This window comes from Myotis davidii, unplaced genomic scaffold, assembly GCF_000327345.1.
Source record: "Myotis davidii unplaced genomic scaffold, ASM32734v1 scaffold393, whole genome shotgun sequence".
In the NCBI taxonomy this organism is placed as follows: Eukaryota; Metazoa; Chordata; class Mammalia; order Chiroptera; family Vespertilionidae; genus Myotis; species Myotis davidii.
In genome coordinates, this window is record NW_006285913.1 from 455,648 (window position 1) to 483,607 (window position 27,960).

The following is a 27,960-nucleotide window of genomic DNA, read 5'->3' on the forward strand; positions in this document are numbered from 1 at the left end:
CGAATTAAGAGAATTAGGGGATAGGAAGATGGAAAAGAAAAAGATAAAAGAGAAAAAAGAAAAGTATGGACCAAAAAAAGGAGTGCAAAAATGAAATTGGGAAAAAGAAGGGGGGAAAATAAAAGCGAGAAAAGAAAAAAAAAAGAGTGAAAAGAGAGAATGAAGTGGAAGAGGGGAAGAGACTTTTTATATGATGAGAATACTCCTATAGAACCACCACTGGTGGTGGCAAGAAGAAACAGATGAAAAAATAGGTGGTTACCACTAATTCCAGCAAATTCCAGCAACAGCTCCCTGTAGATGGATGCAAACTAGAAACAACCAATAATATAATGATGAAAATAGAACGGAGAACACTAATCCCAAAATAAAATAGATACAACACAACAAGGCACCACGTACCAGGCACTAAACACAAATATATTCACAATATTATTAACCCCAAATAAAGGAGGCCACCCGAATTAAGAGAATTAGGGGATAAGGCAGAAGGAAAAGAAAAAGATAAAAGAGAAAAAAGAAAAGTATGGATCAAAAAAAGGAGTGAAAAAATGAAATTGGGAAAAAGAAGGGGGGAAAATAAAAGCGAGAAAAGAAAAGAAAAAAAAGAGTGAAAAGAGAGAATGAAGTGGAAGAGGGAAGGAGGCTTTTTATATGATGAGAATACTCCTATAGAACCACCACTAATCTCAGCAAATTCCAGCAACAGCTCCCTGTAGATGGATGCAAACTAGAAACAACCAATAATATAACAATGAAAATAGAATGGAGAACACTAATCCCAAAATAAAATAAAGAGAAAATAAAATGGCACTTTAAAAGATGGTAAAATGGTAGCAGTAATAATACTGGTTAAAAATAAGAAGGTAGTAATTAAAAGGGTAAAACCAGGTGATGGAAAAAGAGGGAAAAAAAAGAAGAAATGTATTTATTTCTAATAGGCTTTTGTGTGTTTGTCTTTAAGGTTTTCTACATATCTTGTCATCGGGAAACAGTGATAATTTTGCTTCCTTTCCAATTTGGTTACCTTTTATTCTTTGTCTTGCTTAATTGCTCTGGCTAAGACTTTCCATACTCTACTGAATAGATGTGAAAAGAGTGGACATTCTTGCCTTGTACTGGATCACAGAGGAAAAGCTTTCTGTTTTTACCATTGAGAATGATGTTAGCTGTGGGATTTTCATACATGGCCTTCTTTTGCATTGAAATAAGTTTCTTCTACACCTATTTTGTTGAGTTTTTATTTTGAATGAATATTACATTTTGTCAAATGCTTTTTCTTGTGATTCTATGTTCTGTTAACCTTTTATTCTGTTAATGTGATATATCAGTCAACTTGTGTATGTTGAACCACCCTTTTATCCCAGGGATAAATTCCACTTGCTCCTAGTGTATAATCTTTCCAGTGTGCTGTTGAATTTAGTTTATTAATATTCTATTGAGGGTTTTTGCATCTAAGTTTATTAGAAATATCAGCCTGTAGTTTTCTTTTCTTGTGGTGTCTTTGTTTGGTAACTGGGTGATACAGGAGTCATAGAATGAGTTTGAAAGTGTCCCCTCCTCTTCTGTGTCTTGGAAGAGGTTAAGGAGAACTAATATTAGCTCTTCTTCAAATGTTCGGTGGAGTTCAACCGTGAATCCCTGGGTTTTTCTTTGTTGTGAGGGTTTTTTATTACTGATTCAGTTTCCTTACTCATTATTGGTCTGTTCAGGCTTTACATTTCCTCTTGATTTAGTCTTGGTAGGTTGTATATTGGTAAGAGTGGGTTCAGCTCTTTCACTTTTTTAAAATTGGTCTAAGAACAGACGGAAACTTGATTTAATGAATACAGATTGCAGCTGGTTCTCCTTCTTCGTTCCCATGTCAGTTGATAACTTTCCCATAGGCTAGAAATCTCAATCATTTCCTCTCCTTCCTTCTTCCTCACTCTGCATAACCAACTTTATTTTTGGAATGCTTTTCCTGTCTCGCTCCTTCTGTGCATTTCCGATGGACATAACTCCTTGCAGCTCCAAGTGTGATCTATGGGCCAGCAGCACTGTCATCAACTAGCAGCTTGTTAGAAATGCAGAATCTCAGACTGTATCTAGACCTGCTAAATCAGAATCTGCATTTTTTAAAAGAGGGAAGATTAATAAATAAAATCAGAAATAAAGAATATTGTAACTGATACTATAGAAATTCAAAGGATCATAAGACACAACTATGAACAGTCATCTGCCAACAAATAACGTAGAAGAAACAGATAAATGCTTCTGTTTTATTTTCAACTAGAAGCCCAATGCATGAAATTCGTGCAAGGGGCACAGCCCCAGCGCCCACCTCTGCCTCGGCCCTTGCAGACCCGGTTTCATCCAGAAGGTTGTCTGGTCTCATTAGCATATTACACTTTTATTACTATAGATACTGACCTATAAGTCCATGCAAGGTGATTCTAGTGCTAAATTGTTGAGAGGGTCTTTTTTCTGACTTTTAGGATAAGAAGAAAATATGGATAAATTTGAGAAAGACCTTCCTAGGGAAATGTAAGCTTTTATACTCAGAAAGGCACCCTGAGTTTAACAGAATTATAGTGTAAAGGGTACTTGGAAATCATGTAGTTTAGCTACATTATTTGTAATTAAGAAAATTAAGGCCCTAAAATGTGACATATTAAAATTTAGATAGGATATAAAAGAAATGGCTTCTTCCTGTTTCCTACATTGGGAATTTTTTTTTTCACTAAACCAAAGATGTTTTATTTTATTTCTTTGGATAATATAGAGTAGAGTTTTTGAGCCAAATTCTGGGAAGAAAATGCATTAACAAAATCTGAAGTGCTTTTCATTGAGTATTAAACCACAGTAAAGAGCCAGAATTTTAAAATGTAAATGCACCGTCATACTGCGGTTAAAGCACCAAATGGAATATTCTGAATGTAGCAATCAAATATCATGGAGAAGTCATCAATGTTTAAACCATAAATCATCAAAAAGAGGGTAGAAGGAATCTCTATTACTTTATGGGATGCAATCAGGGGCTCTTCCTTCAAATATACTTACTAATGAATATCCATGTGATGCACCGGGTACTTTGATTATTTCCATCCTTTCTGCAAAGCTAAAGGCGAAAAATGCTAACTTGATTCTCAGGTACAGAGTTATTTTAAGCGAGCAAAATATAGTGAAATATTATGTCTCTAATAAGTTTCCTGCATGGCCGCTTAGTTTCAGTGTCTCTAGGATAGGAGTCAAGAATCTTTCCTTAGTATTTATAAGTCTTCAAATGTTCACCAAAAGGACGGGAATTAAGAAAGTATTGACTCTTTTATATGAAAAAGGTGTTGGTATGTAGGTGCTACAGAAAGGCGCATGGTGTCAAAGGCAGATATCATGGACTTACAAGTCTCTCCTGGGGGGGCCAGCACAGCTCGACATCCCTTGTCCCATAACCCCAAACGCCGTAGTCCCCAAATCACCTCCAAGTCACCCTGGCCTGATAATGCTGAGTTCCCAGCCCTTGTTTAGCCTGCCAGCAGTTATCATATGACCTAAGTAGAACAGTGATCATCCTGGAAAACAGAAAGCAAACCTGACTCGCACTAACAGCTAGACTTGGTATTCTCCTGGTGAATATAAACCATTTCACAGTAAACCAGTTTCAGACAAGACCACTCTGTGTCCCTCATGAAATAAGATTAAAACAAAAAACAAGATCACAGTGATCATGACTAAACACAGACCAAAAAAGAACATTGTCCAAACCAGAAGCATGACCAAACATCCCTCCTTTTTGTGTGTGTGTTTTGTTTGGTTTTGGTTTTCTGGCTGATATGAGTGGCTACAGCTTCTTTATCCATTACAGTTTTAGCCCCACATTATTTCCCCTGTTTTCTAGATAAAATTATTAAGCTATCCAATGATAGAATTACCTCTCTTTTGGATAGCATTCACTCCAGAAAAAAAATCCTACTTCCTTAACCCCTTCACAAAATTACCTAAAATGACCCCAAATCCCACCTGAGAAGCAGCATATTCTAAGATTACACGGAAATGTAATAAAAACTCAAATTAAGGACTTTGAGTTGAGAAGTGAAATCAGTGAAAATTTATCAATTTCTTGGTAAGAGGAACTGGAATTAGGAACCTAGAAATGCTCTGGAGAGAATACATATTTGAAAAAAAGAAGAAGAAGAAAGAGATAAATGTGTGGTTTCTTTCATCCCGTTTACAAAATATTTAGTGCCTATTATGTGCCATGCATGATTCTGAAAACTGGGGATATAATGATAGGGGGAGGGGAAGTATTAAGGGATGGCAACAAACCTTAGTATCAAAAAGATGTCTGTAGAAGAAACTGATGGTTGTCAGATGGGAGGGGGGTGCAAGGGGATGGGATTAAGAAGTACAAACTGCCCTGACCGGTTTGGCTCAGTGGATAGAGCGTCGGCCTGCGGACCAAAGGGTCTCAGGTTTGATTCTGGCCAAGGGCATGTACCTTGGTTGCGGGCACAACCCCGGTAGTGGGTGTGCAGGAGGCAGCTGATCGATGTTTCTCTCTCATCGATGTTTCTAACTCTCTATCCCTCTCCTTCCTCTCTGTAAAATAATCAATAAAATATATTTAAAAAAAAAAGAAGAACAAATTGCCAGTTATAAAAATCAGCCACAGGTATATAAAGTACAGCCTAAGGAATATAATCAATAATATTTTAATAACTACGTATGGTGTCACATGGGTACTAGACTTATCGGGATGGCCACTTCCTAAGTTATATAAATGTCTAATCACTATGTTGTAAGTCTAATACAGTAGGTCCTTTGTTCTTACGGTGCAAGGTAACACGATTTTCACCATAAGTCAGAACCCACCTACTTAAGTACCTACGTCACTCACTCACATGGAGCACATACACAGCAGTAATGAAGTGAAACAGTAACAAAAATTTAAAGATAACAATTCCTGACCTTTCCTTGTGGTAAATAAATAATAAAAAACATAAAACACATATGTACATACGTCGAAATGACAGAACTTTTTTTTTATAAAAATAAATGGGAGATGGCGATTAACCACAAATCGACGTACGTCGAGTCTGACGTAACCCGAGGATTGCCTGTATAGTATTGAATGTCAACTGTAATCAAGATTTTTTTAAAAAAAAAAATACTGATATAAGAATAAAAACACAATCAGAAAAAAAAATCTGGCAAGTCCTAAAGATGATTAAAGGATTAGGAAAATCTAACACATAAAAGAAAGATACCAAGGTGCTTTATCTCTTAAAGGCAAGAAACCAGCCATTGCTCAGTGTAGAACAAGAAAACAAAATGAAACTGTGCTATAATGTAAGAGATTAAGACAAATGTCTGCTCTCTTATTAAATGTGGATATGAGTTAAATTAGTATGTTATCAACTCTCCTCTTTGGGAGACTAAAAAGATGTGGTTTAGTTGCATCTACTGGGGGCAGTTTGATTGAGACCTAGATGCATCCTTGCCCAAGGGCTGACAGATGGATCAAATGATCTCTCAGCATCCCTTCCAGCCCCACACTTCTGTTTTCCTAGGATTGTTGGACTAGGATGTTAGCTGAGTCAGATTTGCCCTTGCAAGTTAGTGGAGGAGTCAGCTGCTTGAAAGAAAACAGGTAGACTTTTTGTCTCCAAAATAAATGCCTCTCTACCCTTTCCAAATTAAATTATACCATTACATTATACCATTATTTTTTCTTGCATCACTACATATTTTTAGTCTTATAGAGTTCTTAATTGAATACCTAAGTGAAAATAAACTCAACCTTATCTGATAAAAACTTAGCAGCAAACCAAGACTGGAAATGCAGGACGAGGGAGTCCCAAAGCAGAGAGAAAACAGACATGACTATCACTAACAAACTGCACCTAATTGATAAGCTTTAGACTTATGCAGAAGATAGCCCTCTCCACCCTCCCAGCTGAGTTTAGCTATTCATTCTTTTTAAATTAAATTTATTGGGGTAATATTGGTTAATAACATCATACAGGTTTCAGGTGTGTAATCTTATAATAAATCATCTGTATATTGCATTGTGTGCTCACCACCCAAAGGCTAGTCTCCTTTCCTCACCATATATTTGACCCCCTTTATTCTCTTCATCCTCCTCCTACCCACCTTGCCCTTTGGTAACTACCATACTGTTGTCTGTGAGTTTGTTTTTGTTGTTGTTGTTGTTCACTTGTTGCTTTTTGTTATATATTCCACATATGAGTGAAATCACATGGTTCTGGTTCCTTTCCACCTTTCCTATTTTGCTTAGCATGATGCTCTCAAGACCATCCAAGTTGTTGCAAAATGCAATGTTGCATCCTTTTATATGGCTGAGTAGTAGTCCCTATTACCAGGTCTTCTTCATCCAATTGAAGGACACTTAGGTCGTAAATAATGGTGCAATGAACATAGGGATACATATGTCTTTACGAATAAGTGCTTTTAAATTTTTCGAGTTGATATCCAGAAGAAGGATTGCTGGGTCATATGGTAACTCCATTCTTAATTTTTTGAGGAACCTCCATAGTTACTGTGCCAATTTACATTTTCACCAGCAGCATACAGGGTTTCCTTTTCTCCACACCCTCTCCAATACTTGTTTGTTTCCTTATTGATAACATGTGTGAGGTGGTATTTGATTGCAATTTTGATTTGCATTTCCCTTATAGCTAATGAAGTTGAACATCTTTTCATTTATCCATTGGCCATCTGTGTCTTCTTGGGAAACATGTCTGCTCAGGTCCTCTGCTCATTTTTAAATTGGAATTTTTGTTTTGTTCTGAGTTGTATGAGTTCTTTATATATTTTGGATATCAGTCCCTTGTTGGAGGTATCTTTTGCAAAAATACAAGTCATTCTTTCAACGACTTTGGAATTCCTACCAGTGCAGAGCACTAGACAAAACACTAGGGCACTACAGCAAGCAGCAGACATGGCTCTTGCCTTCCTGCAAAACACTGAACACATGGTAAACACATAGTGAATTACTAAATGAAGCCTACATATACACCGCAGATAACAATTGAATTGCAGTGTGCACAAAGCACCACCATTCTAGGCACTTGGAATGGGGTGGTAACAGAATGGACAAATCCTTGGCCCTCTGGAGGCTACATTCTGGTCAAAGGAAGTTATACAATGAAAGCACAAGGTGTTCTAAGAACTATGACGAGGAAACCTATCCTAGCTGACAAGTCCTCCCTGAGAAAGGGATGTTTCTCTTGGTGAAAGGCATGTGATGGCGAAAGAGGAGGTACCAATCCTGGCGAGCGTTCCATGTAAAGTTACCAAATGTTGTCAGACTACCACGATTTGCTTGTTAGTAGGATAAAGGGTAATATTTTTATCAGTATTATTCTAATATTTGCGCAATAAATAATTTTAAACAACATCAAAATCATACTTATAACTGTTATCTTATTTTTACCTTGTAGCTTTAATGTATTGGTCTTTACATTTATAAATTATGATCAAATTATATATGGGTATGACATAATTTAGAGAATTAAAAATCAAATAGGAGTTTTACCCTCATGATTCAAGCCCTGAGTCTAATTCCAAAATGTGTTTGATGTTGCTGAATGCAAACAAGATAACATGTTTGACACTGTGACATGGATCTTTCCCACCTACACTGAATATGAATTATAGGTTGGTTCCTGCACTACAGGTGGACCTGTGGCAGCCCAGCAGTATCTCCTATGTCTCAGAGGGAACAGTCACTGATGTCCATATTCCCCACAATGGTTCCCGCGCCTTGCTAGCCTTTTTACAGGAAGCCAACATCCCATACAAGTAAGCATTTTTTTTTCATTGTTTAGTCCATTTGTACTAAGTTGAACTGAATTATAGCTGTATTCAGGTTATTTACTGAGTGCCAATGATGTTGTGTCAGGTACTGTTTATCCAACTGGGAAAACCAACATGAATATAACAATTATATTTATCTTTGAGCTTATTAATGTAATGGTAAAGAGAGAAACCACATCGACATATTTCACCATCACCACCAAGTCATCAGTATGAACACAGAAGGTATTTTTTTCTGTGGGAGGAAAGTAGAGAAGCCTAGCAATGCCTAGAAGGCGAATGAGGTTGTTTTAAATATATTTTATTGATTTTTTACAGAGAGGAAGGGAGAGGGATAGAGAGTTAGAAACATTGATCAGCTGCCTCCTGCACACCTCCTACTGGGGATGTGCCTGCAACCAAGGTACATGCCCTTGACCAGAATTGAATCTGGGACTTTTCAGTCCGCAGGCTGACACTCTATCCACTGAGCCAAACCACTTAGGGCAGCAGGGAGAGCTTTTTGTAGGAGCTGTTCAATTAGGCAAAGGATGAGACTCAGGACCTTGCAAACAGAGGAGACAATGCAAGCGAAGGGAAGAAGCAGCATAGTGTGTGTGCAGGAAACTGAGGTAGGTCTGTGTTATTAGTGTACAAAATTCAAATCAGTAGAAAAAAAATGGTGGAGAGTCAGAGGAGGTCAGGTTGTGGGAAGAATGATGTTCACTCTTATCCTGTGGGCGGTGCTGCACAGGTGGAGGATGCAAGCAAGGGAGACACACACACATAACTGGATAGAGACTGCAATCATGGTCCATGTAAGAGATAGTGAGGACCTGAGTCACGACCAGAGTAGTGGATCAGGAGAGCATTCAATAAAATAGTTCAGCCCTGACCGGTTTGGCTCAGTGGATAGAGCATCGGCCTGCGGACTGAAGGGTCCCGGGTTCGATTCCGGTCAAGGGCATGTACCTTGGTTGCGGGCACATCCCCAGTGGGAGATGTGCAGGAGGCAGCTGATCGATGTTTCTAACTCTCTATCCCTCTCCCTTCCTCTCTATAAAAAATCAATAAAATATATTTAAAATAAAATAAGATAAAATAAAATAGTTCAGAGGCAAAACCTCCTGGACTCCTCACTTGGTTGGATGCAGGTGCCAAGAGAAAGAAGTCAAGGATGATGCCAAGTCTTCTAGCTTGGGTGAATGAGCAGCCAGATTCATACAGATTTGGATATTTTCAGGTTTTCTTAAGGACTAGTTATGCTAGCACGAATAGAACAGGAGTCAAAGAAGAAATGAAAGACTTTCAAGAGAGGGAATATCAGTGGTACCAAATACTGCAATGAGACCAGCAAGAAAAGGATTGAACAGTTTCCTCTGGATTTGGCAATAGGATCAGTGTTGGTAACTCTAATTGAGGAATTAGATTGTCAGGAGTAGGAGACAGAGAAGCAAACAGGAGGTGAGAACATGGAGCAGCAGAGAAGATGACTGCTCTTGGAAGGTAAAATGAGAGCAGTAGAGAATGAGGAGTGACTACAGGGAGATGCAGTATCAGTGACTGCTTGAGTTTGGAATTTGTTTGGGGAGGGGGCAATTTGGGCTTGTCTATAGGCTGAGGGGAAGGGCCAGTAGGAAAGAAGATGATGATGAGGCCAGAAAGAATGCAAAAGTGGAGATGTGAGTTTAAATAGTGGGAAGGAACATTACTCTCTGAGACTGAAGACGTAAGTGTGGGACTAGTTGAAAGAGATGATAACTGGTGGCTAACTTTTTTGAAGAAGCAAAATTATCTTCTGAAAGTGAAAAAACAAGGGTTGAAGAATGTTCCAAGAGAAAAACTAAGGTGGGCACCAAGAAAAGAAGTTGTTGCAGATACTAGAGCTTATAGCCCTGATAAAGAGTTGAGATTTCATTGAGCAGGACCACAGAAAGATCATGGTCATAATGACATTCCTAGTGAGATACTAGCTCAAGTATTCATCCATGGGGTCTAATCTGGATAGGAAAGGAGGAGAGTTTGGGAGGAATGATGGGGGACAGGGGTGACAGGAGAATCAAGGAAGGGGTGAAGATCTTTATATTTAAAATAGGTGTAGTGTGACTGAGGACAACAAACTAAATGCAAGTTTTGACAGTGTTGGCTATTGGATATTAAGAAATCTAGGATAGAACATTTATGGCTGGTGACAAGATTAGGGGGTAACCATGGGACAGATGGCTGAAGTGTAGTAGAGATCATTGAGGATGAAGTGGTCAAGAATGGGTGGATAAATAACCAGAGAATCATCATAGCACTCTTAAATCTCCTTGGCTGATGACAAGATTAGAGGTGGAGAGATATAATAGGACGGGAATATCAGGAAGTATGCAGGAGCTAGAGAAAAGCAACTAGGAATGGTGTGATGCTGAAGAAAGGATAAGCTTTTCCTGGAAGTTAGAAGATTAAGGGGGAAGGAGAAATGGGGGCCCAGGAGAATGCTGACCTCCCTCCCTTCTGGCCCCATGTTAAGTGGAATGGAAGAAGAGAAAGCCATAAAAGAATCTGCGCCCTACCCGGTTTGGCTCAGTGGATAGAGCGTCGGCCTGCGGGCTGAAAGGTCCCAGGTTCGATTCCGGCCAAGGGCATGTACGTTGGTTGCGGGCACATCCCCAGTAGGAGGTGTGCAGGAGGCAGCTGATTGATGTTTCTCTCTCATTGATGTTTCTAACTCTCTATCCGTCTCCTTTCCTCTCTGTGAAAAATCAATAAAATATATTTTAAGAAAATAAAAAGAATCTGCATCCTTAAGAGCATCCAGTCTCTATTAGGGCAAGAATATAAGAGAGAGTTCTCTGAAGAGACTGGAGGATGTAGGAAGCCTATTTACAGAGAACGAGGGATTCCAGAAAGTTCACTGAAAAAGGAAGTGGAGGGATGGGGAGTCAATGCAGGATCTGAAGTGCATTGTAGTAATGAGACTAGACTGAGCGACTTACCTTTTGTTTGGAATCCTAGGATTTCGGGATTGACAAGCATGATTGTCAATAACTAACCTCAGCTACCCCCAATTTTTTAAATCCTCACTTGAAGATATGTTCCCATTGATTTTTAGAGAGAGAGTGGAAGAAAGAGAGAAATATCAATGTGAGAAAAACGCATCGATTGGTTACCTCCTGCATGAGCCCTGACCAGGGCCCAGGCTGTGGAGGAGCCTGCAACCAAAGTACGTGCCCTTGATCGGAATCAAACCTGGGACCGTACAATCCACAGACTGATACTCTATCCACTGAGCCAAACTGGCTAGGGCAACCCCCAATTTTTTAGCAAGTTCTGGTACTGACAGAACAAGCACAAAGATCTGTAATGATGTGGCGAGGCCTGGGATGGGCTCATGGCTCTTGGGATTAATGGTGAAGGCCCTAGTCTCTGTGAAAGGCTGGACCAACGGTGCAACATGACAGTGACATCCCTCCCTGGTCCACACAAATAATTCCCTGCCAGAAAAATAATTGCAGCCTTATTAAAGTACTGATTTGCTTTTTCAGTAAGATATTTTATCTGTGCTTCTACAACAGGGTAGAGGCACAGCTGTGCATAAAACTATTGTTCATATTGAACATATTTTAATCATTGCTGTAGCTTTGATTTTCTGAATGCCCAGCAGGAAAGAGCTTGGTAATTATATCTATAGGTGCTCAGTAACAACTCACATGCTTCATTAATTATTATTCGCTAGCAAAGAATATACCAGTTATTTTAACAAGTCTCTATTTCCTGCTATTAAATATAGGTCATGTGGAGCTAACAGAATAAAAATCACACTGTATGTCACGGAGGATAGAGTCTAAAAATGAGTGTTTTAAATCAGTTGTCTCCTCGTGGAGATAATAATTTAGAATTATTCATTTTGTTGGTCGCAAGATAATAACACATAAGAGTATATTAAATTCCACAGGACCAGTAGGTAGAGATCACTTTAATTGACTTTTATTATTGGAGCCTGGAGTATTTTCAAAATATTATCATTTACTCTGTACAACTATACATATTTATAGCTATAGTCATTTTTAAAGCGGAGATAATGTGACCCCATGTGTCTGGCCCCTAGGTGATCAATTCCTCTTACTGACATGACAAATAAGAGACTCATTTTGCCATAAAAAAAAACTGTCATTTATTGTGTAAGTTAAATACCTATAAAAATTGGTCATGGAACTTCAAATTTGGAGTTCCCTCTTCCACCCTGGAAGCTTGGGGGAGGTGGTTTTGTACTAAGTGATGACATCACTTGGAAAGTTCTTCATAGGAGCTCATACAATTGGTAGGAATAATAATCAGCTGTAAAGAACTAAGAAAATACAACAGCTACAGAAACCACTTCTGGGCTCCATTTCCTGGCCTTTTCATCAATCCATTAGTTTCCAATAAACTACTTGATGAGGAAAATGGGCTAGAACTTCCAAATCACAATTATTTTCATTTTCAGGTTGGTCTCTTTGGGCCTGTATTAAGGTGCAGGCTAAGTTATTGAAAATAGCAGTATGATTGTATTTATTCACACAACCATTTAGTTTGTATAACTACTCAATCAATGGTAGTCATTATTACTATTATTATTAGGGAACATATGCTTAAACCTTTACATTTTATATTTATTACACCATTTATTTAACAGCTTTTATTTCCTGAAAAAAAATAACATTTCCCAAAATTTGGCATTCTTAGAAATATCAGTATTTGCTGCCCTCACTTCATAGATGCATGATTTTCTTTTTATATTCCCTGATTTTTATATTATCTCCATTTAATTTTCATCATGTCTATTATTACATATCCAGGATCCTCATAGAAGATCTTCAGAAAGTACTGGAAAAGGGAAGCAGTTCGCAAGCTCAGAGAAATCGAAGATCCCTCTCTGAATATAATTATGAAGTTTATCACTCCTTAGAAGACGTATGTAATCAAAGGGGCTTTCCTTGCTTTTTTGAAAATTAATTTTTATCAGATCTAAGGATTGAGAATGAAGCACTAAGAGGCAGGGGCTAGAGGAAGAGTATATATAGCTCTTTATACTGCCTAGGCGCCTCAGTCTTCCACTAAGCCTTTAACTAACTGCTATATAAGAAGTAGCAAAGTAATTTTAATTCATTTGCTCCACCCACCCCTACGCAGGACATGGGAAATGCATTGGAAAAGTGAAGTAACGTTGTTATAACTGTGGTTATAAAGACCTTAACTTAAAAGTCAGGTGCACTTATCGATGGAAGGTAGAGTGAGCTCGAGTTTGAGAGCAATGATTTGGTTGAGGGATAAGAGTGAACTTTGCTTCTTACCCCACACCCTCTGCAAGCCTGTGACCTCCCAAAGGCCAGGCTTCATCTGTGGCACCTCAAGGCTTATTACTGTGCTGTTATTTATTCTACCTGGAAAACACAGCAACCTCATTCCCACTACCATGTCCTTTACTGTTCACCTGGACACAAATCTCAGCTTAAGCAGGAAGACAGCTGCTTCTACTGAATCAGAACTCCACTCCCACCTCCAGCCCCCAGCATCTTGCATGCACCATAGCACGTGGATGTACGATTATTTGATCAATGCCTTTCTCTCTCATAAGCTGCAAGTTCCATGAGGACAGGCATTTCTCGTTCACCACTATATCCCTAGTGGCAAGCAAATAGACCTCCAAACAGAGAGTTGAGGACAGAATGAATAAATGAATGCACATATATATATTTTCCATACTTCTCCGAATTGAGCAAAAGAATGCCGGGCATAGAATTCGTGAGATCCTGTTACATATTCTTAAGAGAATTTTTGGTTCTCTTGATAATGACTTTCCTTTCAAGAGTATTTCTATATATTTTATGTTACAATAAGGAAAGGCTTTAGATAACTTGGCACAGGGATGTGCTATTAACATGAACTAGAAAAAAGTCAAAAATTTAAAATATATCTATATAGATATGTATGCATACATACATACATAGGCTCATTAGACTAAGAAAAAAAATATAGTACCTTCCAAAATATTTCTTCAGCACAGATTCTTTTACATCATGGAATAGTGGGACATTTTTGTGTGACTTCCTTACTCCTCATGGAGTTTTTAAGTCAGAAATGTCACCCATCTTTCTAAGTGCCTTATTCATCCATCTCCAGTGTACCTACTGATGACAGGTAAGTGTATGTGAAAGGATTGATGCAAATGCATCACTATAACTGGGGAATTTACTCAGATTATGCCCTCCAATATGTGGCTTGATAGAATACCATTAAATGCAAAAAATAATGTCTTTTTCTCAGCATCTTCTGTTCAGTAGCAAATTATAATATATTGCACTTCAATGAACACTTTTAAGTTGTCTGAACGATTTTCTTGAAAGCAATTTCCTTTTTTTACTCTTAAATAGTTGGGAGGAAATGAAAATAAATTTTGATTTTCAAAAGGAACCCAGAACACATTAATTTTTTAAAAAACTCTGCCATCAAGATATTAATGACAAATGATAGTAGAAGGTATGCTTTAAAGAGGGAGCAATATACAGACATGAAGCTACTATTTGTAAAGGCAGAAAATAAAAGGTAACGTTAAATATCCCGAAGAAATTTAAAATAGAATTTTTGACTTTTGTTCAATTTTATATTCCATGTGTGTTCTTTGTGTTCTGGGACCTATTGTTGTCTTGTTACCTTCTCTTCTCTAAAAGCTCTATAATTATGGAGTCTGACATGGTCTTTATTTATTTGCTTTTAGATTCAAAATTGGATGCATCATCTGAATAATACTCATTCAGACCTCATTCACATGTTCTCTATTGGAAAATCATATGAGGGAAGATCTCTCCTTGTTTTAAAGGTAAAAGCAGGAAATTATTAGGTAAAAAAACAGGAAATTATTAACTAAAATATTTGCTAAACATTAACTTTGATCTATGGGGGAAAGAAGTGAAATGGTCTGTCATAGTGTCAAATATTTAACATTATCTGATAATTTCAGAAAACAAGTTCCCTTAGGTTTTCAAGCCATATTGAATTTTTGCCATTGAGTATTCCAGAGAATACTAACATATTGATGCACCTAAAAAATAATGACCTTCAAAATGATTTGCGAGTTGGTGCTACATAAAAGTGATGCGTCATTCCCAGCCCTTCACCTTATATTCTCTTCTACAGCTCTCTACCTCTTCACATGCAAACACTCAAAAAGATTTAAAATAAAACATCCCTCTCTACTTTCTCCCCGTCTATTGAGACCTTGACTCACTGGCCGTCGTGCCCCCACCACTCTTCTAAACCACTAGGTTTTCCTCCCATCTCTTTGACCATTCTCTCAGGTTCCTCATTCCTATCCTTTCCTTACGTTCTGGCAATCCCAGGATTCTATCCTCAAATGCGCTCTCATTCTACAAACGATCTCCGGATGGGCATATCCACCCCACGGTTTCAACTATCATTCTAGAGACTCTGCTATTCAGTGGCGTCCACTGTCTGGAGCTTTAAAATGCATCCATCATTGCCTGCTTTACATTCTCATCTCAATAGTCACAAAAGCACCTCCCCTCAGAATGGCACCACGCTGCTCCCAGTCTAAAAACATGAGCATCAGCCTAATTTCCTCTCCTTGATTTTTACCACCAAGAACATTCATTCTTCCTTCTAAATAACGTTTGGAGCTGCACCGACCTTCTCTTTTGTCCTCACTTATTGCTGGATCTGTTCCCCCTGGACTATCCCAATAATGGCCTCCGTACTGAACTTCCCTTTGAAACCAGCCTCTACCCTCTCATCCTCTCACCCACCTCCACTGCTGTCAGTGTGGGCTCTCGCTCTCTCCCCCTGACTCCAAACACACTTGCCCCAAGGGATTCAGGATGAGCCAGCTCCATCTGCCCTTCCTCCTACCTGGGAAGCAGTCCCTCAGATATGGTGTGCTTAGGTTCTCTTCCACGCTTGTGATGCCTCTTCCTACTTGTCTGCCAGGCAAAGCTTCCTCAAGTGCTCAAGTGCTCAAGAAGAAGGCCCCTCTTTTGAGAAGCCTTCTTTTCTTTTTCAGGAAAAAATTAGACATGTTCCCAAATTAACTTACACATTTTCACATCATACTGATTAATTGCTCGTATGTCTGCCCACCCCACTCGCATATAAATCCTGTCTTTCATCTTTGAATCTCTGGTGCTGAGTACAGTGTCTGACATGGAAAAGGATTTCCTGAGTGAACTAATGAATAAACGAAAATTAGATCCCCTATAAATATAAAGTCAAGAGCCACCTATCGATTACTGGGTTAGAAACCATTATAAGGTAATATTCATAATCTATACTAATAAAAGGGTAATATGCTAATTAGACCAGGAGACCTTCCAGGTGTCCTTCTGGACAAAGCCATGGTGGCAGGGCTGAGGCAGAGGTGATTAGGGGCAATCAGGCCAGGAGGGGAGGTCAGTTGAGGGTGATCAGGCCGACGAGGGGGGGCAGTAGGAGGTGAGCAGTTGGGGGCAATCAGGCCGGCAAAGGGGGGTAGTTGGGGGTGAGCAGGCCGGCAGGCAGAGTGGTTAGGGACGATCAGGCAGGCAAGCGGGTGAGTGGTTAGGAGCCAGCAATCCCAGATTATGAGAGGGATGTCCGACTGCCAGTTTAGGCCCAATCCCACAGGGATCCCCTGAGGGGTCCCAGATTGGAGAGGGTGCAGGCTGGGCTGAGGAAACCACCCCCGCCCCCTGCACAAATTTCCTGCACTGGGCCACTAGTAGGAGTATAAAGAAAAATCTGTCACTTAATTGTATAATTCAAGTTGTTTTGTGTTTTTCCATTTTGCGTTTAAATAAAATTTTACTTTGTCCACCTATAAAACATAGCTAATTCTTTACAAAAGACTCCTTGGGAGTATTTCTGATTTCATAGATGGAGGCGAGGTGGAAAATTTGGCTTTTTACTTAACAGTCACATATTCTATTAAAATAGAGAAGCAAATCTCTCTAAGGAATTGCTATTTTCCCTGTGTATTTTCCAATTCTTTGATTTGTAATCAGGGCAATAAATGTGTTTCTGTGTAAACAAATCTGGACTTCTGAAATAGGAAATCACTTTCTCTTTTTTATGGGTTATCAAATGAAACCTTATTAAATTATGCTGGTAAGTAAATCCAAAAATAAAAGCCTGCATTGGTTACTGTGAATTCTCTTGTTTTCAGCTGGGCAGGCGATCCCGAGCTTACAAACGAGCTGTCTGGATAGACTGTGGTATTCATGCAAGAGAATGGATTGGTCCTGCCTTTTGTCAGTGGTTTGTAAAAGAAGTAAGTTAAACCTTTTACACAATGCCCATTTCAGCTAGTCAGTGGCTCCCATGTGTTTTTATTCTGTTCAAGGAACAAAACTGGGAACGTGAAACCAGTGATACCTGCTTGAATGATAACGTAGTGATTCTGAGTCGCTTTCATGTTTATGAAGACCTCTCATGACCCTGGCTCAGCTTATCATCACCTCTGCCCTTAGAGGTTGGAATTACCAACCCTCATGATAGAGAAGGAGCCTGGGATTCAGAGCATTTATGAATTTGTAACCAATTAGAAACCAGCCATAGTAGCTGATATATGGCAAAAGGCTAAAAATCAAATTTATGGTGTTCCAGAGAGGATTCTTATATAATATTCAACATCATTTGTCTTCTCTGTCAAAATGATCTCACACATGCTATAACAATAAAGAGATGAGCAAGTAATTGCATTTTTCCCTCCTGCTATGGATCTGTAATTTAGATACCAAAGACCTTTAACATCTGTGAATTTAACATTGTCAGTATTTTTCATCGACTCTAATTATTAATGACTCAGTGATTTCTCACTTTCCAAAGGCTTCTGTATGTTAGTGTATCTAGTGGGTCCCTATCCCAAGAATGGGCAATTTCATGAACCAACATCTTAACATGTTTGAATATTTTTCTATCCTTGTCAAGAATGTAATGACTTTCGTGGTGGTTGTTTTTTAATCTTGACTTCTTATTTTTTTTAAAAAACTCTTAAAAGAAAACCAACCACTATAGTACTGGTGCTAAAAATGAAAAAGACTAAGGAAATGAAGGTTCTAAGCCAAAAAGTAACCTACAAATATGTTTAGCCCTGTACTTACAGAGAACCATTAAGGATACCAAAGATATTTTAAAACTTCAGTCTTATAGGGAAATTATATGCTCTAGTGTGAGGTGTGGGATTTTGAGGACTCTCCTAGCCTTGTAAAATGTCAAGAAAGTACTGAATTTGTTAAGTCTGCCACTACCAAACCCATAAAAGTATCCTTAATTTTATAAATATTATGTAATAATAAAATTTTCAAACTATTCCCGCTCAGTGTTTTGAGTAATTCATATTCTTTAAAAGACAATTTCACCCAAATAGGACAAACGCAAAATCAAATAAGAAATTAACTCTATTACCTATTGTATTAAATATCCATTGTATAGATAAACATACTATCTGCTTTATCAAGTTTCAAAAAGAGGAGAAATTAGTTAAGTACAGAACACCTATTGTTTCTAGACCACGGTCCTGTGTGCGATTGAAGGACATAAGAAATTTACCTCAGCCCGCATGTGCGGCCTCTTCCTTAGAACACCTACACTTATTTTATATGTTCATGGTATTATCTCTTTTTTGCACCAAGGGTAGAGACTCTATCTTGTTCAGTGCCAAATCCCCAGCACCCAGAGCAACACCTGGCACTTAATAAATTTTTCAAACATTTGTTAATGGGAATAATGAGAATCCAGTGGTAATGAAGTGGAAAGATTTCTGAGAGAGGACTTGTCAAATCGCCTCATGTAATATGAATGGTACCACCTGGATTTTTGCAAGGCACAATCTGTAAAGTCATAGGTAGCAGCTCTATAACTCAAGCTACATGTCCCAGGAAGAGGAAGACACCATGTAACCACAGAAAAAGAAAGAGGCACATATAATGACTGCCCATTGAAAATAGTTGATATTGGAGCAAAAGCAAGAAGAACCCATGAAAGTGATGCGCCATTTGACCAAAGATAACTAAAGAAAGGCTTTCCCTTCACCAGGCCATCTTCAAGCACACAGGTATGTCTAGCCATTTTTGTGCCTCTGCTACCCTTTCCATACCTCCCTCACTCTCCTGTTTATGGCAGTTGCTTGCCTCTCCACTTTATCACTTACATTTTCCATGAGTCAGGAGAACAAACAGAAATTGGGGGGTGGGGGAGAAGACTTATGGGATCGCTTGTTTCAGTGGCCTGGTGGAAGTATTGGGGCTGCCAACGTGTGACAGCCACATAGTAGCAGTGTCAGGAGTGGGTCGACATTACAGGCTTATAAGAAATATTCTCATTTGCTTTAAAGCCTCCATTTCCACTAATGGTGGTATTGGGGGCAGAGGGAATAGGGACTTTAAAGATTTAAATAACCTTAAACCTGCCTAGCATTGGAACATCATCTCTTACACACTAACTCAGTCCTTTGTTAAATCCTCAGCCTCCCAAAGAAGGCATTGGGTGGCTGGTCCAAGAGGGGCACCAAGCAGCATCCCTTCCACAAGTGACCTCCCCTCCACCACAGAAGGCCCATGACCAGCTCCCAGGCTCTCAACTCATCTAATTTTCATGCCCCTCTGGGGACACCAGGGAAGCTCTGGGCTCCCTCTCTGCCTCCCAGGAGACTGTAGGATGCTATCTGTCCCCCTCTTGGCTGACACATATAATAAGCCATATAATAAGCACTCAAGGACGGGGTGTCCTTTCAGACATGGCGTAAACAGGACAGAGGTCCTCTTTCCTTACATGTTTTTCTCCAATCGGTCAGTGGTCTCTACCATGTCTTGATTTCCCTGGAGTTCCAACCCCCAAGAGACGAGGGTACTTTCAGAAGCCAAAAGATTGGCTTCCTGCCTTTGCTTTCTCTCTTTCTTGAGTGCTTTAACCCAAACTCAACAGCTTAAAACAACAGTTTCTGTGGGTCAGCAATCCAGGCACAGGATAGCCAGATGCCTCCTGCTCAGATCCCTCACAGGGCTGCGGGGTGGCTGGTCCAAGAGGGGCACCAAGCAGCATCCCTTCCACAAGTGACCTCCCCTCCACCACAGAAGGCCCATGACCAGCTCCCAGGCTCTCAACTCATCTAATTTTCATGCCCCTCTGGGGACACCGGGGAAGCTCTGGGATCCCTCTCTGCCTCCCAGGAGACTGTAAGATGCTATCTGTCCCCCTCTTGGCTGACACATGCCACACTTCTGATTGTCCCTCCTCTCATGCAGGAACACGTGACGGGGTGTCCTTTCAGACATGGCATAAACAGGACAGAGGTTCCTCTTACATGTTTTTCTCCAATCGGTCAGTGGTCTCTACCATGTCTTGATTTCCCTGGAGTTCCAACCCCAAGAGACGAGACACAAACCACAACTGATGGCTCAACTCTATTCAGGGTCAAGATGAAGGAATTAAATAGATGTAAATCCTCCATTTGAGGGCCTCAGGATGGCATCTATGTTGCCATTATTATCAGGTGTCATTCTTATCAAAAGTCTTTCCTGCTCAAACCCATCCTGCTCAATCTTTGTTTTCAAAGTAGAGAGAACCACATAGCAAAATAAATTCCAAATGTGTTAACAATTTAAATTAAAAAAAAACTCAAAAGATATAGAAGGAAATCAGGCCCACCGGTGTTACTCAGTGGTTGAGCATTGGTCCACGACACAAAAGGTCACCAGTTCAACTCCCAGCCAGGGCACATGCCAGGGTTGCAGGTTGGATCCCCAGTAAAGGGCATGTGGAAGGCAGCTGATGGCTGTTTCTATCTCTCTATCCTTCTCCCTTCCTCCATCTCTAAAAATCAATAAACCGTATTTAAACAACAGCAGCAACAACAAAATATCAGCAAGGACATGAAAGAACTCAACAGCACCATCAACCAACAGAATCTAATCAACATTTATAGATCACTCCATCCAGCAACTGCAGAATACACATTCTTTTTTTAAGTGTCTCTGGAACATATATCATGATATACCATATCCTGGGCCAAAAAAACAGGACCTTCACACATTTAAAAAGTATTAAAGTTATACAGACTGTGTTCTCTGACCACAATGAAGTCAATCTAGATATCTATAGCAGAAAAATCACAGGAAAACCTCCACACACTTGGAAATTAACATGCTTTAAAATTATCTAGGGGTCAAAGATAAAAATCTCAAAAAAAATTGAACATATTTAACTGAAGGAAAATTAAAATAGAACATATCAATATTTCTGGGACACAAAGCAATGCTGAGAGAGAAAATATGATAGCATTTAATGCATACATTAGAAAAGAAGGAAAATCTCAAAATAATAATCTAAGCTCTCACCTCAAGAAACTAGAAAATGAAACCAAAGCAAACTGAAGTAAAATATTGATAAAAGAAGAAATCAATGAAATTGAAAACAAAATCAGAAAAAAAATCAGTGAAACAAAGAACTGGTTCTTGAAAATGTTAATGAAATTAATAAAACTCTAGCAAGGAAGACAAAGACAAAAGATAGAAGATACAAATTACCAATATTAGAAATGAAACGGGATATCACTGCAGACCCTGCTGATATCAAAAGGGTAATAGGACAATACTATGAATAACTCTGCACATATAAATTTGACAACTTTCACAAAATGAATCAATAAATTGAAAAACTGCAACTTATTCATTATGAAACAGATAATTCGAATATCCCTATTATTATAAAGGATATTGAATTCATTATTTTAAAATTAAAAGAAATCCTTTGTCCCAGATTGTTTCACTGAAGAATTCAACCAAATGTTCAAAGAAATTTAACACCAGTTCTCCATGATTTCTTTCAGAAAATAGAAGAGGAAAGAACACTTTCAATTCATCTTAGAAAGCTAGTAATTGCCCTGATACCAAAATCAATCAGAGAGTAGGGGGAAAAAGAAAACTAGAGAACAGTATCTCTCATGAAAATAGATTCAGAAATCCTTAGCTAAATACTACCAAACAGAATTCAGCAATCTATAAAAATAATTATGCCCCATGGCCAAGTGGGGTTTATTTCAGGACTGTGTGCCTGGTTGGATATTTGAAAGTTAATCAATGTAATCTAACATAATAATCTCACATAATCTTATCAATTGAGACAGAGAAAGCTTTAACAAAATTCAACATACATTCATCATAAAAACTCAAAAAAATAGGAATACAGGGGAACTTCTTCCACTTTATAAAGAACATCTACAGCCCTAACTGGTTTGGCTCAGTGGACAGAGCGTTGGCCTGCAGACTGAAGGGTTCGATTCCAGTCAAGGGCATGTACCTTGGTTGTGGGCACATCCCCAGTAGGGGGTGTGCAGGAGGCAGCTGATTGATGTTTCTCTCTCGTCGATGTTTCTAACTCTCTATCCCTCTCCCTTCCTCTCTGTAAAAAAATCAATAAAATATATTCAAAGAAAAAAAAAGAACATCTACAAAAATCCTGCAGCAAACATTTATACTTAATGGTGAATGACTAAATGCTTCTTGATAAAATCCGGAACAAAGTAAGGATGGCCACTTTTACCACTCTTAATTAACATAGTGCTGAAAGTCCTAGTCAGTGCCGGCAAGAAAAGGAAATAAGAAGCATATAGATTATAAAGAAATAAATAAAATCATCCTATTTGTAGATGACATAACTGTCTACATCAAAAATCCCAAGGAATCTACAGAAAAATCTATAGAACTAATAAGTGAGTTCAGCAAGATCACAGGATACAAGATACACATACAAAAATAAATTGTATATCTATATATTAGCAACAAGCACATGGATACTAAAATTAAAAAATATAATACCGCCTGGCTGGTGTGGCTCAGTGGTTGAGCATTGACCTATAAACCAGGTGGTCACCGTTCGATTCCTAGTCAGGGCATATACCCAGGTTGCAGGCTCAATCCCCAGTGGGGGGCATGCAGGAGGCAGCCGATCTATCAATGATTCTCTCTCATCATTGATGTTTCTATCCCTCTCACCCTCTCTCTCTCTGAAATCAATAAAAAATATATATATTTTTTTAAATTACAATACCACTTATAACTGCTTGATAAAGTAAAATACCTAGGAGTAAACCTAACAAAACATGTACCAAAGTTTTATGCTAAAAACTACAAAACACTCGTGAAAAATCAAAATCTAAATAAATGGAGAGGAATAGCCTATCCATAGATGGGGGAACGTAACATACAAAAATGTTAATTCTTCTCAAATTGATACACAAATATAACATAATTTATTCCAGCAAGACTTTTTGTAGATATAAGAAAGATTATTCTAAAATTTATATGAAAAGGCAAAGGAACTAAACGAGCTAAAACTCTTTGAAAAAGAATCTTGCTACCCATGTCAAAACATATTATGTGTTTATATTAGCTACACTAATCAAAAGTGTGTGATATTTGTGAAGGGATACTCAGAGATAAATGATCAGAATAGAGGACCCAGAAGTAGACCTATACTCGCATACCCAACTGATTTTCGACAAAGGTACAAAAGCAACTCAATGGAGGAAAGAAAGCCTTTTCAACGTCCTGAAGTGGACTTCCATAGGCAAAAATATGAACCGCGACCTAAGTCTCACACTTTATACAAAAATGAACTTAAAATGAATCTCAGACTTAAATGTAAAATGATAAAACTTTTAGAAAAAAATCAGGATCTAAAGCTAGGCAGAGTCCTTAGACTAGACCCCAAAAGCATGTTCCATAAAATAAAAGTTGGTAAATTGAACATCATCAAACTTAAAACTAAAAAAATTTGTGTGAAAGACCCTATTAAGAGGATGAAAAAGATGAGCTACAAACTGGGAGAAAATATATGCAAACCATATATCTGATTTTTTTAAAAAAAGAGACTCACATTGGGAGTAAACTCAAAACTTGACAATAAAAATGGAAGCAATCCAATTAGAAAATGGCAAAAGACATAAGAGACATTTCACCAGAGAGTAGACCAATGGCAAAAAAAAAAAAAAGGCATACAAAAAGATGCCATGCCATTAGGGCAATTCAAATTAAAACCACCATGAGTTATCACTACACACCTATCAGGATGGCTAAAATTAAAATTATTCATATATACATAGAGAGAGAGGGAGAAAGGGAAAAGAGAGGGACACCGCCGAATGCTTGAGAGAATGCAGAAAAACTGAATCGCTCATACATCGCTGCTGGTGGGAATGCAAAATAACAGACCTACTCTTGAAAACAGTGAACAGTTTCCTTTAAAACTACCATATGCCCCAGTAATTGCACTCTGGGCATTTATCCCAGAGAAATTAACATTTATGTTTGCTCAAAACCTGTTCAGGAATGTTTATAGCAGCTTTATGTCCAATAGCCAAAAACTTGAAACAATCCAGATACCCTTCAGTGGGCAAATGGTTAAACAAGCCAGTACATGCATGCCATGGAAAACTACACAGCAATAAAAAGAAACAAATTATGGGCACACACAATCACCTGAATGAAGCTCCAGGGAGTTACCCTGGAAAACCAATCCCAAGTAGATACGTACTGTATGATTTCATTTATATAATGTTCTTGAAGTGATAAAATTATAGAAACGAAGAGCAGACCAGTGGTTCCTGGCAGTTAAGGAGAGGCGGAGAGGGAGGAAAACTGGATGTGGCCATAAAAGGGCATCATGAGGGGTCCTGGTGGTGGCAGAAAGGCTGAACGAGATATCATACTATCGTTCTGTAAGATGTTACCATTGGGGGAAAGTGGGTGTGGGGACCATACCAGAGTAGCCAGACAGCCAAGGCCACTCAGAGTGTGAAAGGCCTTGTTAGTGTGCTGGGATGTCCAAAGCCACTCTGCGCCTAGGCTCATACCGTACGCAGGTGCAGAGACACAAGCACAACACTCCCCTAGTCTACTGCGCACGCGTGCCCTTCTGTAGCCAAAATATGATTGATGTAACTATTGGCACGAAGCCTTCTTTGTCTCTGGAATAATATACAAGCTACTGACCAGCGAGTCTGCTGGAGTGCGCCACACAGAGATGTGAGGCTACAGAGACCAGCCATTGTGCCGGGCAGCTGCTGAGGCAGAGAGCTCAGGTACCACTACAATGTAAGGTGGCGAGTTTAGAGGCAGCATGCGGCTGCTCAGATAATGACTGTGAACACAGAGACTATTAGAGGCGTTACTATGTGGGAACGTTATGTATGCACCCCCCGATGTACGGCTGCCTGATTGGGACACTGTTACGAAGAGCTGTTTGTCTAATGGCTCATGGCCACTGGCTTCTGCAATAAAGACTACAACCTCTCATGGCTTCTCCATCTAAGACCCAGCGTCCGAGAAGGTCCAGCCCTAGACAGAGGGCCTCAGACCCAACACCTGTAACTAGTGAGCCGAGGATAAAGGAGGAACTTGAACAGTTAGTACAGTGGGCGAGGTTCAAGGCGGAACCTGCCCAGGCACAGTCGGAAAGAATTTAGAAGAATATATGGACTTAGAGCAACTCAGAGCAACAGAGCTTGTGTAGGGCTCTTGCTGTCTCTGACCATGGGTAAACGGTACATGGGATTTATCTATATTGATTCTTATATTTACATGTGAATCTACATTTATCTCAAAAAAACCAAAGAATTTATTATAAAAATAATAACCAGGTCTCCATACTTCTGGGTTCCATTCATCCCTGCTCTCTTCCCTGCTGTATAGTCCTCACCCACAGACCCTGCCTCTATGCCATGGAAACCATACGTATCCAGATGTGGCTCTAGCTCCATATGTCCCCCTCTTCTGCCAGCGTGGCCTCCCATGCCATGCCTTAAGAGCCACTTCCTTTCTGCTCGCCACTCCAATTCAGTGGATGGATCCATGAATGCCTCGACACGCAGCGCTCAGAAGACAGTAACACAAAAGCAAAACTACCTGGCTTTCAATGACTGGTGCGATGGGCTCGATCACAGTTATTTTGAAAATTGCTCAAAATGAACTCATTATCTCCACATCTGACTGCTGGTTGCATTTTAAATGCAAAATATTACATGAGGCGATTGAGGGTTTTTATCTTTTAAATTGATATTATCTTAATTATGTTGAAAAATATAGAGCCATCACTTTTGATTTCAACACTCGCCACCTCTCTTTTTCCTAGTATTCACATCACAGAATGTTCTATCTTGTAAGCAAAATGAAAGAAAGAAATGAAGGTATGCTTGGATTGCAGAATCTCTTTTAAATGCATGTTCATAGCAGGATAGAACCATTACTAACATTGTATTTATAGCACTGGTGGGGGAGGGGTGGTTGGAGAAGGAGGGAACAGACATGGACTCACTAATGAAATATGTCCTACAAATGCCCCTTCACCGTGAAACCAAAAGGGAGCTTTAAGAAACACTATCTGTTGGTGATAAAGTTTTCTTAAATTTATAATGAGCCAAGAGGGATGATACAGACATGAAATTCATCAAAGAAAGAAAACTAGAATAGATACATAAGGAGAAGGAAACAGATAAATACACAGAACTTGGAGGTTACCTTTCTGCAAAAGCAAACGGATGTTATTTACCAGAGTAGAGACTTAAATCTGAGGGTAAACAGAGCAGGAGAAAAAGAAAATAGACAAGTAAAGACTTATGAAAAGGGACACTCACAAAGCTTAAAAGTAATGGACTTAAAAGGTAAAGTACAAAGCAAACAAAACTACCAACTTAAAAAACAGGTGGTGAAGGAAGGCCAGGGGCAAAGTGGGAACCAGGTGGTGAAGGGCAAGGGGTGGGGGAAAAAAAGGGTACATCTGTAATACTCTCAACTATAAAAATATTAAAAACTAGAGGCCCAATTCATGAAATTCATGCAAGGGCCTTGGCCCCCACCACCACCACCGCCACAGCCCCCGCCCATCACAGCTTTGTCCAGAAGGAAGGACGTCCAGAAGGACTTCTGGTCTAATTAGCATATTACACTTTTATTATTATAGACTTGAGGACTGATGCATGAAAATTTGTGCAATAGTAGGCCTTCCTTCCCCCAGCTGCCAGCACCGGCTTCCCTCTGGCACCGGGGACCCGGGCTGGCTTCCCTCCAGCCCTAGCTTTGTCAGGAAGGACATCCAGAATGATGTCCAGAAGATGTCTAGTCTAAATAGCATATTACCCTTTTATTATTATACATAGTAATTATTAAAAAAACAGGTTAAATGCAGTTGAACAGTTCCTCAAAAAATTAAATATTGAGTTACCACATGACCCAAAATTTCACTCTTATGTATATAACCAAGAGAAATAAAAACATATAGCCACACAAAAACTTGCACATGGGTGTTTAAAGCAGCATTATTCATAATAGACAAAAAAGTAAAAGTAACTCAAATGTCCATCAACTAATGAATAAACAAAATGTGGTATATCCATACAAAAAAAGGAATGGAGTATAATACAAGATACAACATGGGTGAACTTGGAAAACGTGCTTAATGAAATAAGCCAGACCCAAAAGACCACATATTGCATGATTCTATTATATGAAATGTCCAAAATAAGCAAATCCATAAAAACAGGAAGTAGATTAGTGGTTGCCAGGATATGGGGGAGAAGAAAGTTGGGAGTGACTACTAATAAGTATGATGGAAAAGTTCTAAAATTAGATAGTAATGATAACTGAACATTATATACTAAAAATCACTGAACTATCCACTGTCAAGTAGTAAATTGTGTGTTATATTAATTACATTTCAATGAAAAAGGAATGACGTGCTGATACGTGCTACAGCATTGATTAACCTTAAAAGCATTGCTTAGTGAAAGAAGCCAGTCATGAAAGACCACATATTACATGATTCCATTTATATGCAATGTCTAAAATAGACGAATTTATAAAGACAGAAAGTAGAATAGCTGTTGCCTGTGGATGGGGGGGTTGATGGAGTTGGGGAATTGATACTTAAAATATAGATTTCTTTTTGGATTATGAAAATATTCTAAAATTATATAGGGGTGATAGTATATCAGTATATACAACTCTGAGTATATTTTTAAAACACTGTATTGTATACTTTATAAGGATGAATTATAAGATGTGCAAATCATTTTCCAATACAGCTGTTATTTTTAGAATTAAATAGGGCTTTCCTAGAAGGTATTTATATTGATCAGTCCAACAATTTCTTGTTGAG

The 27,960-nt window shown here is 38.9% G+C and overlaps 1 protein-coding gene across 1 annotated transcript in view; it reads left to right on the forward strand.

The window, feature by feature from the left end:
- Positions 1-27,960, forward strand: part of CPA6 (carboxypeptidase A6) — a 199,946-nt gene that overhangs the window by 131,226 nt on the left and 40,760 nt on the right. The window contains exons 3-6 of the mRNA XM_006756910.2: positions 7,679-7,803; positions 12,621-12,735; positions 14,540-14,641; positions 16,976-17,080. Coding sequence (XP_006756973.1) covers positions 7,679-7,803; positions 12,621-12,735; positions 14,540-14,641; positions 16,976-17,080 — 447 coding nt within the window. The remainder of the gene's footprint in view (positions 1-7,678; positions 7,804-12,620; positions 12,736-14,539; positions 14,642-16,975; positions 17,081-27,960) is intronic.